The 15,222-nt window shown below is 47.0% G+C and overlaps 1 protein-coding gene across 1 annotated transcript in view; it reads right to left on the bottom strand.

Moving 5' to 3' along the window:
- Nucleotides 1-5,759: 5,759 nt before the first annotated feature.
- Nucleotides 5,760-15,222, bottom strand: part of LOC115167345 (cyclin-J) — a 36,938-nt gene continuing 27,475 nt past the window's right edge. Inside the window, exons 4-6 of the mRNA XM_029721698.1 lie at nt 11,806-12,105; nt 9,350-9,509; nt 5,760-9,056 (exon numbers count right to left, since the gene is read on the bottom strand). Of these exons, the coding sequence (XP_029577558.1) occupies nt 8,519-9,056; nt 9,350-9,509; nt 11,806-12,105 (998 nt within the window). The 3' untranslated portion in view covers nt 5,760-8,518. The remainder of the gene's footprint in view (nt 9,057-9,349; nt 9,510-11,805; nt 12,106-15,222) is intronic.

The following is a 15,222-nucleotide window of genomic DNA, read 5'->3' on the forward strand; positions in this document are numbered from 1 at the left end:
TAAACTAGTAATATCATCATCCATGTGTAGTTAACTAGTGATTATGTTAAGATTGATTGTTTTTTATTAGATACGTTTAATGCTAGCTAGCACCTTACCTTGGCTCCTTGCTGCACTCGCATAACAGGTAGTCAGCCTGCCACGCAGTCTCCTCGTGGAGTGCAATGTAATCGGCCACGATCGGTGTCCAAAAATGCAGATTACCGATTGTTATGAATACTTGAAATCGTCCCTAATTAATCGGCCATTCCGATTAATTGGTCGACCTCTAGATGGAACCAGTAACTTTATGATCAAACTTTATCAATGTAGAGGCAACAGTCATTATTCATACTTTGGTCATGATATTTGGATGAAACCAGATCAAAGTATGATCTAATTTAATTTAACATTATTTTGACTGTTCATGACCTTTAAGATTGAAGGTGGTGATAAGGCTGAGATATCATTGAAGTTGAAAAATTTGACATGATCCCTTCCTCTCTCTCTGATCTCCCATGGACTCCATAGGCAAATGTAACAACCTGGAATTAGAGATTTTTTTGCTAATTTAGCTAAGCTAATGACAGTTGTTAGCTAAACAGAGTCTTCAATATAAATTGTGGCATTGCTAAAACAAGATGTCAAAACATAATTCTTAATATTGACAAAATATTATTCTGGAGTAACATACATTTATATACTGAACACAAGTACAAACGCAACATGTAAAGCTTTGGTTTCATGAGCTGAAATAAAAGATCCCAGAAATGTTCCATACGCACAAAAAGCTTATTTCTCACAACACAATGCCACAGATGTCTCAAGTTTTGAGGGAGCATGCAATTGGCATGCTGACTACAGGAATGACCACCAGAACTGTTGCCAGGTAACTTAATGTTAATTTCTCTAATAATGTAGTTTTTTCCCAAACGGCCTCACAACCGCAGACCACGTGTAACCACATCAGCCCAGGACTTCCACATCCGGCTTTTTTACCTGCGGAATCACCTGAGACCAGCCACCCGTACAGCTGATGAAACTGAAGAGTATGTCTGTCTATAATAAAGCCCTTTTGTGGGGTAAAACTAATTCTGATTGGCTGGGCCTGGGTCCTCTGTGGGTGGGCCTGGCTCCCAAGTGGTTGGGCCAATGCCCACCCATGGCTTCGCCCCTGCCCAGTCATGTGAAATCCATAGATTAGGGTATAATTAATTAATTTAAATTCCCTGATTTCCTTATATGAACTGTAACTCAGTAAAATTGTTGAAATTGTTGCTTTTATATTTCTCAGTATGCATTCAAATGCTTTGCTTGCTTACCTCAAGTTGAAAATCTGATTGTAAATCCTCCAGGTTTGCCGGACTGTTTTGAGACTTGTATCAACTGTCAGTTGACTAAAGAAATTTCCGTGAATTTAACATGTTAAACAATCCTAAATTCCAAACTTTATGAACAGGAATATCAGTGCAGGCCAGAGTGATCCTCACATGTATTTCAATTATGTTTTGTTTGCCTTTTGTGATAATGTTTTGAATTCAAATGTAAAAGAGTGGCCTTGACACTGAGAAGACTCCACATGAGGCTGTCCAACCAGAGAGAGAGTCTCTCTAGGCAGCCTTCTCTGGAGTAATCTCTGTCTCTGTCAGTGGTTTTCATTATTTTCTTCTTTTTCTCTTATGTTTCTTGAATAATTTCTTCTTATTCAATTATATAGACATTCATAAAATGTGTCAGGTGCTGTCTAAATGTATTTTTATTTAACTAGGCAAGTCAGTTAGGAACAAATACTTATTTACAATGACCTCCTACCCCGTCCAAACCCGGACGATGCTGGGCCGCCCTATGGGACTCCCAATCACGGCCAGTTGTGATACAGCCTGGAATCGAACCAGGGTGTCTGTCGTGATGCCTCTAGCACTGAGAAGCAGTGCCTTAGACCGCTGCGCCACTCGGGAGCCCAATATATAGCCCTAAATAACAATAGTGTCTTGAGACGTCCCATAGCATTGCATGTCTTCAAGACATGGCACAAAATAGCATGGGGGTGTCTTGAGACACATTGTCTCAATACACGTTTTAGAAATATCTTCATACATCTTAAGACACGTCTTCAAAACAGTAATGTCTCAAGACGTTTCAAGACATGTCTCAAAGCGTCTTGAAATGTCTCGAGACACACAGTTGAAGGCTCGGCATGAAAGTAATGAGGTTACGTTACTAATTTGGGGTAATCCAAAAAACTACGCTACTGATGACAATTTTGGACAGGTAGGCCTAACTAGTAAGTGTAATGGGTTACATTTAAAAAGTAACTTACCCAACCCTGGTCGCACCAGAGGCTTGACCACTCTACAAGAGTTACTGGGTTTATGAACTGGACAGTCACAGAATTATCAACAAAACTGTTTACATTTATGTTAGTAGTCAATGTGGTTTAACTTTTTAAAATACATTTAATCCCTGGGATAATACATTCATCTGATCATGCCCATGTAACAGTGTAGGTTCCGTCCCTCTCTTCGCCCCAACCTGGGCTCGAACCAGGGACCCTTGCACACATCAACAACTGACACCCACGAAGCATCGTTACCCATCGCGCCACAAAAGCCGCGGCCCTTGCAACGCAAGGGGAAACCCTACTTCAAGTCTCAGAGCGAGTGACGTCACTGATTGAAATGCTATTAGCGCGCACCACCGCTAACTAACTAGCCATTTCACATCGGTTACACCCAGCGTGTCTTCAAGAAGCCCCAGTAAATTCCTCAGCAGGGTGAGGAATCTCCACCATGAATACAACACACACACACTCTCCATCAACAGACAAATGAAAAAGAAGCCGGCCACCCTACGTCTTAGCTTCACAAACAGCCTGGAGAGAATGGTCCACTACTGGCCCTAACACCAACCCCACCCCGCCATACCCCCCACTGCACCCCGCCATACCTCCCACTGCACCATACCTCCCACCCCGCCATACCTCCCACTGCACCCCGCCATACCTCCCACTGCACCATACCTCCCACTGCACCCCGCCATACCTCCCACTGCACCCCGCCATACCTCCACTGCACCCCGCCATACCTCCCACTGCACCCCGCCATACCTCCCACTGCACCCCGCCATACCTCCCACTGCACCCCGCCATACCTCCCACTGCACCCCGCCATACCTCCCACTGCACCCCGCCATACCTCCCACTGCACCCCGCCATACCTCCCACTGCACCCCGCCATACCTCCACTGCACCCCGCCATACCTCCACTGCACCCCGCCATACCCCCACTGCACCCCGCCATACCTCCCACTGCACCCCGCCATACCTCCCACTGCACCCCGCCATACCTCCCACTGCACCCCGCCATACCTCCCACTGCACCCCGCCATACCTCCCACTGCACCCCGCCATACCTCCCACTGCACCCCGCCATACCTCCCACTGCACCCCGCCATACCTCCCACTGCACCCCGCCATACCTCCCACTGCACCCCGCCATACCTCCCACTGCACCCCGCCATACCTCCCACTGCACCCCGCCATACCTCCCACTGCACCCCGCCATACCTCCCACTGCACCCCGCCATACCTCCCACTGCACCCCGCCATACCTCCCACTGCACCCCGCCATACCTCCCACTGCACCCCGCCATACCTCCCACTGCACCCCGCCATACCTCCCACTGCACCCCGCCATACCTCCCACTGCACCCCGCCATACCTCCCACTGCACCCCGCCATACCTCCCACTGCACCCCGCCATACCTCCCACTGCACCCCGCCATACCTCCCACTGCACCCCGCCATACCTCCCTCTGCACCCCGCCATACCTCCCACTGCACCATACCTCCCACTGCACCCCGCCATACCTCCCACTGCACTCCCTACAGAGGGGCTTTTTGACCTGACTACCATATCCTCCAACAGCACTATGGAATGATTGTTTAAAAAAAAGTGCACCATATTTCACATCCCACCCTGCTTCTCCAATCGCCACTTCACTAGTCTCTACAGATGGGCTGTGTGGCTGGTGTCTTCACTAGTCTCTACAGATGGGCTGTGTGGCTGGTGACTTCACTAGTCTCTACAGATGGGCTGTGTGGCTGGTGACTTCACTAGTCTCTACAGATGGGCTGTGTGTCTTCACTAGTCTCTACAGATGGGCTGTGTGGCTGGTGACTTCACTAGTCTCTACAGATGGGCTGTGTGGCTTCACTAGTCTCTACAGATGGGCTGTGTGTCTTCACTAGTCTCTACAGATGGGCTGTGTGTCTTCACTAGTCTCTACAGATGGGCTGTGTGGCTGGTGACTTCACTAGTCTCTACAGATGGGCTGTGTGGCTTCACTAGTCTCTACAGATGGGCTGTGTGTCTTCACTAGTCTCTACAGATGGGCTGTGTGTCTTCACTAGTCTCTACAGATGGGCTGTGTGACTTCACTAGTCTCTACAGATGGGCTGTGTGGCTTCACTAGTCTCTACAGATGGGCTGTGTGGCTTCACTAGTCTCTACAGATGGGCTGTGTGTCTTCACTAGTCTCTACAGATGGGCTGTGTGACTTCACTAGTCTCTACAGATGGGCTGTGTGACTTCACTAGTCTCTACAGATGGGCTGTGTGACTTCACTAGTCTCTACAGATGGGCTGTGTGGCTGGTGACTTCACTAGTCTCTACAGATGGGCTGTGTGGCTTCACTAGTCTCTACAGATGGGCTGTGTGGCTGGTGACTTCACTAGTCTCTACAGATGGGCTGTGTGGCTGGTGTCTTCACTAGTCTCTACAGATGGGCTGTGTGTCTTCACTAGTCTCTACAGATGGGCTGTGTGGCTGGTGACTTCACTAGTCTCTACAGATGGGCTGTGTGGCTGGTGTCTTCACTAGTCTCTACAGATGGGCTGTGTGTCTCCTGCTATTTGATCTCACTACATCCTCCTCCAGTGATAATCCAGTGATCCCATCAGAAGCTATAGTATATATGAAAAAATATAAATAAATTGACAATTCTTTTTGGAAGGAATTAATTGGATGGTCATGGATGGTAATGTGTTTCACTGTGTGCTAAATGTGTGTTCATATTCATAAACTACTCTAGTCTGAGTGACAGAATGTCGTAGAACACAGACCACGCTGAATGATGAATGAGACGAGGGGGTGGAATGTGAGGACTGAAAAGAGTTGATTTGTAGAAAAATGTCAGAGGGACACTTCATATTCCTCCCCCTCGCTTTAAGTCAGCTGGACCAGGGTTTCTGGTCCTGGGCCCCCCGGGTGCACTTTTTGTTTTTTTCCCCCCCAGCGCTACACAGCTGATAAAATAAAATAAATAAAAATCACAGCTTGATGACTTGGGTTATTTGAATCAGCTGTGTAGTTCTAGGGCAAAGAACAAAATGGGGGGGGGGGTAAAAGGTAATGTTAGAATAATGTATCATTGTTTCCCATCTTCAGTGAAACATGTCAATGACCTGATGACTGGATTGGTGGAAGGTAAGAGTGCCGCCCAAATTATGCCCTAGGGCAGCGCACCATTGGCCCAGCGTCATCTGGGTTACGGGAAGGTTTGGCCGTCACTGTAAATAATAATTTGTTCTTAACTGACTTGCCTAGTTAAATACACACACACACATATATATATATATATATATATATAGTGCACTACTTTTGACCAGAGCCCTATAGCCAATAGGTGGCCATTTGGGATTGTTTCAATAAGGCCCATGTCAATAATACTATACAATAACATGAATATCAAACAAAACAAACACCAACTCAGTGAAGATATTCAGTTCATTGTTGTTTATTTCAACGGCTCATCTGATAGAAGCCCCTTTATCAACAAAAATACTGGGACATTTCTCATGTCATTTCATTGGACAATGGTGTGGTTGTTTGGTGTTTTATCAGCACAGTTCTGTGCACATAATCACTATAGCAATATGTGCAGTACAGCAGTCAAGGCTGCAATATGCAACATAGTTATTAGTGTTCAGAGCTCTCTGCTTTCTGGCAGCAAGGATCAACATTGAGTCAAATCACAAAAGAATGTCAAAGAATAAGTCCTAAAAGATGAACCAGTGGTGATGCCTGTGAGAAGAGTTGTAGCCATAAACAGAATGAATTATTCTACCAACAAAAACACCTTGAGACCTCAGTGACAAGTAGCTTTTTAGTGAGGGAAGAGAGTACTTTTACTTAAAAACAGGGTCTTATTCAATAGGTCATACCGTAGCCAAAATGTTTTGCAACAGAAAACGAACTTGTCTAATAAGAAAGCTTATTTAGTCCCTCCCTGTTTGTCAGTCTTCTTCCGTTTGGTGCCTAATGAATATGACCCAGTACGCCACACCGACTGCATCCATCTTTATTAACACAGGAAGAACAAGACTAAATAAAATACACTTAAAAAAAACTATAAAGTTAAAAGGCAGAATCCTTTTGTCTATAAAAGTAGTGATGACCATACAGTGAGTGGGAGTGACAGTTCAGAAGAGATCAGTCAGGAAGATGCATTTGGTTGCTACTAAGCCCTTCATTCCATTTGTAGTAAAATACTATCTAGACTACAGTAAGGTATGGTTATGCTATATAAACGTTTAGACACATTTCAGATGCTTGCCAGATATCTTGCTAAAGCAAGTGTTCAATGAAATAGTCTCAATATCAAAGCCAAGAACATTGAGAATCACAACACAGCCTTAGTAGTAATCAGCATAGTTCAAGTATGAAAACTGTTGGGGACAAGGTACAACCATAGTAAAACTTACACATTCAAAGCATATCGACAGAAAAGGACCAGAAGTTAACACTGTTACAGATAGAAATGTGATTTCTAGAGCTTCCATCATTCCCTGCTCTACACAACAGATAGAAATGTGCTGTTTAGATCAGTTATGGGCATCTAAACATTCTGTAACGTTCCAACTGTTCTTCTGAGTGAGCCCCTGATTTAGATTTTCGGCCATCGCCACGGTAACCAGCGAGACCGCCTGTGACGCAGAAGGGGAATCTGGATGTGTTTACGTTCCAGCAGGAAGTGGAAGTTTTAGAAAATGTAGGAAGCAATTAGTGATGTTAAGCTGCAGATGGGCTGTGAGTTTCATCGACCGCGAGGTCACTGATTCCACCAGGATGCAAACAGTGTGTTTTATATATCTTAGTATGTCATTTAAAAAAAGGCAGGTCCTCTTCCTCTGGGGGAGAAGAGAGAAACCCTCCTGGGTGCCTTGCTAGCATCTACTTAAAACACACTAAATAGTAAGACAGCTGAATAAGTAACCTCCTCAATAAGGAGACGGCTGATTGGATATCCTCAGCCTAACAACCTGAGCCTGAATATTCAGTTGTTATACAATGGCTTTTTAAAAAATGTTATAAATAAAAACGTAAAAAATAAACACAATGTGTTTCACGCCGGTATAAAGTTTAAAAAAAAAAAACTTTACCAAGGAATACAAAAAAGCAACAACGAACAAATTTGTAAATTTAAATTAAATGTTACATCACGTTTCAATGGCATCATATTCAAGTAATCTGTTACGTCAAGTCCCTGATATACGCTGTGGTTCACGGAAATAAGTCTTCAACTCACACAGAACCATCAGTTCATATAGAAGGCAGCAGCATTTCATTATGTACACATCAACAAAGTTCCAAGCATAGAATTAGAATGCTACATTAATATTCTCTCTCGCTCAAAAGGAAGGAGGATGGGAAGAGAACCAAAACATGACAGGTATGGTAACTGTGGATTTCCTCTGCTGTGACAGAACAATGAACTCTGGCCTCCCCTCCCCATACAGCCATTGAGGATTATGGGTAGGAATTCTCAGAGGGCCCCTATAGCACTTAATGACATAATCCCTTTATTCACTGGCATAAGAGTGATATAAAGCCTATATACACACACACACACACACCGACATAGCATCAACTCACTGGTATGTCTGCTTATAACAAGTCATACCACTGTTCCCAAGTCAGCAGCTCAAGACGTTACTGGCCTATTTTTCCTCTTCAGTTGAGTTCATATTTTTGGATTACAGTGAGAGATTACAGAGAGAGATCCAGCAGCACTTGATCTTCAGATGAATTCAGACAGACATCACTCTGGTCAAAACACAGGAGGCACTGAGGAGGAATCATGCTGCATAGCCTCTGGTTCACAGTGATGACAGCATCTTAACCAGGGACATACCGTGACCATTCTACAGTGTGTTAATGCTTCTGTTCCTGTGACGTGATTGGAACTCAGTGTTCAACATCAGTCAGTGGCGTCATGTCAGTGTGATGACTTCCATGGGGTCATCGGTGCCCTTCGACCTTTGCTTGCGTTTGAGCAGTCTTTCTCTCCGTCTCTGTCTGAAGGTTGGGGGGGCGGGGCAGGGGGCGGCCGAGGAGGGGGACGGGGTGCTGACGGAGAGAGAGAGGTGGTCTGCCAGGGAGCGGAGAGGAGGAGGAAGTAGTGATGGGAGAGGATTGTAGCGCTCCCTGTCCCTGGCTCGGGGCGGTTTGCTGTTCATTCTCTCCTCCGTCTCCTGGCGTCATCTGTCGAAGCAGCCCGCTGCCGTGAAGGTGTGGTGGGGGCCCACGCCCCCCAGGTACCCCCGGCTGTAGGCCATGCTGAGGCAGTGTCTCGGCTCCGCAGCCAAGGCTACCTGCATAGAGATGGGGCCCTGCAAGGCCAGCGGTGCCACCCGAGCCCCAGGCTGCAGCCCCGAAGTCAGGCTAGGATAGGAGGGGAAGGCCCCTGCTGTAGAGGTCATGGTGTCGTCCCCGGTGAGCAGCCCCATCCTGTGGCTCTGGAGGAAGTCCTGGGACATGTTGACTCCAGCAGGCCCTAAAGCCTGGGAGTCAGCTAGCGTGTGGAGCTGGGACAGGGAGGGGGGGAGGTGTGGGAAGCCCACTGGGCTGGGCTGGAAGAGGAGCTGCTGGGGGTTGGAGGAGGTGGTAGCTGGTCTCTGGATGGCTGGGACCGGGGAGAGGTGGGAGAGAGGAGGGTGAGACTGGAGAGAGGCGGATCGAGACAATGGAGGGGTGGATTTGGGTTTGTTAGCCTCCTTCACGTCACTGTCATGTGCACTGTGGAGGAGAGAGACAAGAATGTGCAATGCTGTCATCAAGGCAAAGGGTGGCTACTTGAAGAATCTCAAATATAAAATACATTTTTATTTGAAAGTTTTTTTTGGTTACTACATAATTCTGTGTTTTCATAATTTTGATGTCTTCACTATTATCTACAATGTAGAAAATAGTTACAAATAAAGAAAAACCCTTGAATGAGTAGGCGTATCCAAACTTTTGATTGCTACTGTATGTCTGTGCATTCAAGCATTCAATTGGTCTCAGATGTGTGTCTCCTGTGTGAGACTTACAGCAGCATGAGTTTGATGCAGTGTGTGAGGTGGTCCCAGGTGTATCCAGTCAGTAGGTGTAGAGACGTGGTCCAGCCAGGAGAAATCTGGAGACAGATACGAGACGCCGCTACGCACGCTGCCGCCACCTGAGACGGCCGGAAGCTCAGGAACGCATGGTCTAGAGGAACACAGAGAGACTGTTAGAAATGGTGCTGCCGGGGGTAGGTGCACCCGGGGGTAGGAGCACCCGGGGGTAGGTGCTGCCGGGGGTAGGTGCTGCCGGGGGTAGGTGCTCTCTACCCCCCCCCACCTGAGTAGCCTCGTTTCACTGCCAAAAATAAACCACCTAAGTGTTCAGCGAAATAACAACACAATGTCAAATACAGGTAGCCCAGTCAAATAATTAACATCCAATCACATTAACTGTTACTCTCTCGTGGGAATTCCACTAACGTTCTGTATGTAGCCAAACGTAGCTGCTGCTCATGTTGGTATCTGTACTGATGGCGCTAAAGCCATGACAGGGAGACATAGTGGAGTGGTAACGTGTGTGCAAGCAGTTGCTCCTGACGCCACTTGGGTCACTGCAGCATCCACCGAGAGGCTCTAGCTGCCAAGGGAAAGCCTGACAGCTTGAAAGACGTTTTGGACACTTCATTGAAAATGGTTAACTTTGTTAAAGCAAGGCCCCTGAACTCTCGTGCAATGATATGAGCAGCGACCATGTAACGCTTTTACAACATACAGAAGTGCGCTGGTTATCAAGGGGCAAAGTATTGACACGTTTTTTGAATTGAGAGACAAGCTTAAAGTTTTCTTTACTGACCATAATTTTCACTTGTCTGACCACTTGCATGATGAGTTTCTCACACGACTGGCCTCTGGGGGATGTTTTTTCCTCGCCTGAATGATCTGAATCTAGGATTACAGGGACTCTCCTCAACTATACTCAATGTGCGAGACAAAATTGAGGCTATGATTAAGACGTTGAAGCTCTTCTCTGTCTGCATTAACAAGGACAACACACAGGTCTTTCCATCATTGTATGATTTGTGTGAAAATGAACTCAATCTTACGGACAATGTCAAATGTGATATAGCGAAGCACCTGAGTGAGTTGGGTGCACAATTACGCAGGTACTATAATGAAACAGATGACACAAACAACTGGATTCGTTATCCCTTTCATGCCCTGCCTCCAGTCCACTTACCGATATCTGAACAAGAGAGCCTCATTGAAATTGCAACAAGCAGTTCTGTAAAAATGTTATTTAAATCAGAAGCCACTGCCAGATTTCTGGATTGGGCTGCGCTGAGAGTTTCCTGCTGGGCTGGGCTGGAAGAGGAGCTGTTAAGACACTGATGCCCTTTGCAACCATGTACCTATGTGAGAGTGGATTCTCGGCCCTCACTAGCATGAAAACTAAATACAGGCAGACTGTGTGTGGAAAATGATTTAAGACTGAGACTCTCTCCAATACAACCCAACACTGCAGAGTTATGTGCATCCTTTCAAGCACACCCTTCTCATTAACCTGAGGTGAGTTATTCACAATTTTCGATGAACAAATTAGATTTTATATGTAGATGGCTAAATAAAGAGCAAAATGATTGATTATTATAATATAATTATTTGTGCCCTGGTCCTATAAGAGCTCTGTCACTTCCCACGAGCCGGGTTGTGATAAAAACACACTCATTAATACATGTATTGTATAGTGTGTGTGTGTGTGGCAGGCTTACAATGATGACAAAAAACAACATTTGAGAGTGCGCTGACCCTGGTGCTAGAGGGGGTACAGCTGGAGGTTGAATGTTAGAAGGGGTACGCTGACCCTGGTGCTAGAGGGGGTACAGCTGGAGGTTGAATGTTTGAAGGGGTACGCTGACCCTGGTGCTAGAGGGGGTACAGCTGGAGGTTGAATGTTAGAAGGGGTACGCTGACACTGGTGCTAGAGGGGGTACAGCTGGAGGTTGAATGTTTGAAGGGGTACGCTGACCCTGGTGCTAGAGGGGGTACAGCTGGAGGTTGAATGTTAGAAGGGGTACGCTGACCCTGGTGCTAGAGGGGGTACAGCTGGAGGTTGAATGTTAGAAGGGGTACGCTGACCCTGGTGCTAGAGGGGGTACAGCTGGAGGTTGAATGTTAGAAGGGGTACGCTGACCCTGGTGCTAGAGGGGGTACAGCTGGAGGTTGAATGTTAGAAGGGGTACGCTGACCCTGGTGCTAGAGGGGGTACAGCTGGAGGTTGAATGTTAGAAGGGGTACGCTGACCCTGGTGCTAGAGGGGGTACAGCTGGAGGTTGAGGGGTACGGGACTAAAAAGTTTGGGAACAACTGGTGTAGAGGAACACAGAGAGACTGTTAGAAATGCTCTAGTCTCTAGAGGAACATTATGATTCACTATATTAAATTGTGACAAGCACAAGAGGCTGCACATATTTCATAAATCCCTTCCCTGCATCACCCCTCACCTTGCAGTGACACCTCCAGGAAGTAGTGTGTGTACTTGTCCATAAAGGTTTTGGTCTTGGAGAGGGAGGAGAGAGGCCAGCCGTTGTACAGGTCTCCCTCCTGCACCGAGGCCTGGAGGTAGTAGTCTATGAAGTGGGCCGGGGTGGGCATACACAGGTTCCAGCTGAACGTCTCCAACAGCAGCAGCTCCATCTTGATGAGGTCCCTCTTGTGGAGAACGAGGTTCAGAGAACACATGAAGCCCAGGGAGTTGAGCTGCTCCAACTTAGGTACCCGGTCCTCCCTCTCCTCAAACTTACCTACAGGAGAGAGAGAGGGGGACAGAGAGAGGGGGACAGAGAGAGGGGGACAGAGAGAGGGGGACAGAGAGAGGGGGACAGAGAGAGGGGGACAGAGAGAGGGGGACAGAGAGAGGGGGACAGAGAGAGGGGGGACAGAGAGAGGGGGACAGAGAGAGAGAGAGGTTAGAAGGCAGGCTATAGAAAAGCCTTTTAGGGCTGACCCCATTTAGCGGACTGGTCCATTGTTTGGTCGACAGATATTTCTTTAGTCGAGCAGTAGCAACAACAAAAATATGATGTACAAGACACCTGTCTGATTGGCTCCTGTCTGAGTGGACTGACCCATTGTGGAGAGCGTGGGGATGGAACAGTCCATCAGTCTAAGACATGTGGTAATGAAATTGGATATGGTTATTACTTAAGAACAATGGTGCAACACTAATAAAAAATATTATTTTATAACAAATGCACCTAATCCCGCATTGGATTGTGGTCGCTGTCCTTGTTTGTAGAACACATCAGCACGCTGTTGAAATCGGTGCTTTTTCCTAGACCATGTTGCGAAGTGCATAACAGCAAAGTTAACCAGCATATTGGTGTTGAGAACAATGCGGCGGAGGTAGCAGCAGAATGAGGAGATGAGAACAATGCAGTGGAGGTAGCAGCAGAATGAGGAGATGAGAACAATGCGGCGGAGGTAGCAGCAGAATGAGGAGATGAGAACAATGCAGTGGAGGTAGCAGCAGAATGAGGAGATGAGAACAATGCAGTGGAGGCAGCAGCAGAATGAGGAGATGAGAACAATGCGGCGGAGGTAGCAGCAGAATGAGGAGATGAGAACAATGCAGTGGAGGTAGCAGCAGAATGAGGAGATGAGAACAATGCAGTGGAGGCAGCAGCAGAATGAGGAGATGAGAAAACAGCCCTTGTCCTATTATCTAAGAAAAGTGAACTGAAGAAACCCCAACTTAAATTCTAGAATCAACAGCCTAACTTTTAAAAGTGCCTGGCTTTATAAATCGTCCATATCTCCAGAAATAAGACAGATCCTGCTTCTGTTGCCTGTTTTATTAATAGTCTACTGATTCTGTGAGCACCAAGTCTCACGCAACCACATGTCTGATAAACAATTCCACAAATTTGGCTGTTAATCTTTGTTATGCTGTAATAAAGGCTTCACACTTTTCTTGTTAGACCAGCCTCTCTGGTATTACTTATCATTTGTTGAGTGTTGTTTACACTGTTCCAAATTGTCCAATTTTATTTATAATAATAATCCTCTGTTTTCCTTGATCTCATCATCATCATCATCATTATTGTCAGTCTTTAGGACGTGGGGGACTTGATTGGGCGTTGTTGTAGAATAACAAAAATACTGATTTATTTGAAAACAAAGCCTTTAAAATCTGATCCCCCCTTCTGATCCCTCATCCTATCATCCCCTCTAGAAGCCAGTAACTACAGCAACCTACTTACCACCACTACCAGCAGCAATCTACTTACCACCACTACCAGCAGCAATCTACTTACCACCACCACCAGCAGCAACCTACTTACCACCACTACCAACCAGCAGCAACCTACTTACCACCACTACCAACCAGCAGCAACCTACTTACCACCACTACCAACCAGCAGCAACCTACTTACCACCACTACCAACCAGCAGCAACCTACTTACCACCACTACCAACCAGCAGCAACCTACTTACCACCACTACCAACCAGCAGCAACCTACTTACCACCACTACCAACCAGCAGCAACCTACTTACCACCACTACCAACCAGCAGCAACCTACTTACCACCACTACCAACCAGCAGCAACCTACTTACCACCACTACCAACCAGCAGCAACCTACTTACCACCACTACCAACCAGCAGCAACCTACTTACCACCACTACCAACCAGCAGCAACCTACTTACCACCACTACCAACCAGCAGCAACCTACTTACCACCACTACCAACCAGCAGCAACCTACTTACCACCACTACCAACCAGCAGCAACCTACTTACCACCACTACCAACCAGCAGCAACCTACTTACCACCACTACCAACCAGCAGCAACCTACTTACCACCACTACCAACCAGCAGCAACCTACTTACCACCACTACCAGCAGCAACCTACTTACCACCACCACCAGCAGCAACCTACTTACCACCACCACCAGCAGCAACCTACTTACCACCACCACCAGCAGCAACCTACTTACCACCACCACCAGCAGAAACCTACTTACCACCACCACCAGCAGAAACCTACTTACCACCACCACCAGCAGAAACCTACTTACCACCACCACCAGCAGCCACCTACTTACCACCACCACCAGCAGCCACCTACTTAGCACCACTACCAGCAGCCACCTACTTACCACCACTACCAGCAGCAACCTACTTACCACCACTACCAGCAGCAACCTACTTACCACCACTACCAGCAGCAACCTACTTACCACCACTACCAGCAGCAACCTACTTACCACCACTACCAGCAGCAACCTACTTACCACCACTACCAGCAGCAACCTACTTACCACCACTACCAGCAGCAACCTACTTACCACCACTACCAGCAGCAACCTACTTACCACCACTACCAGCAGAAACCTACTTACCACCACTACCAGCAGAAACCTACTTACCACCACTACCAGCAGAAACCTACTTACCACCACTACCAGCAGAAACCTACTTACCACCACTACCAGCAGAAACCTACTTACCACCACTACCAGCAGCAACCTACTTACCACCACTACCAGCAGCAACCTACTTACCACCACTACCAGCAGCAACCTACTTACCACCACTACCAGCAGAAACCTACTTACCACCACTACCAGCAGAAACCTACTTACCACCACTACCAGCAGCAACCTACTTACCACCACTACCAGCAGAAACCTACTTACCACCACTACCAGCGAACCTACTTACCACCACTACCAGCAGAAACCTACTTACCACCACTACCAGCAGAAACCTACTTACCACCACTACCAGCAGAAATCTACTTACCACCACTACCAGCAGCAACCTACTTACCACCACTACCAGCAGCAACCTACTTACCACCACTACCAGCAGCAACCTACTTACCACCACTACCAGCAGAAACCTAC

This window comes from Salmo trutta, chromosome 3 (genome assembly GCF_901001165.1).
Source record: "Salmo trutta chromosome 3, fSalTru1.1, whole genome shotgun sequence".
NCBI classification, from domain to species: Eukaryota; Metazoa; Chordata; class Actinopteri; order Salmoniformes; family Salmonidae; genus Salmo; species Salmo trutta.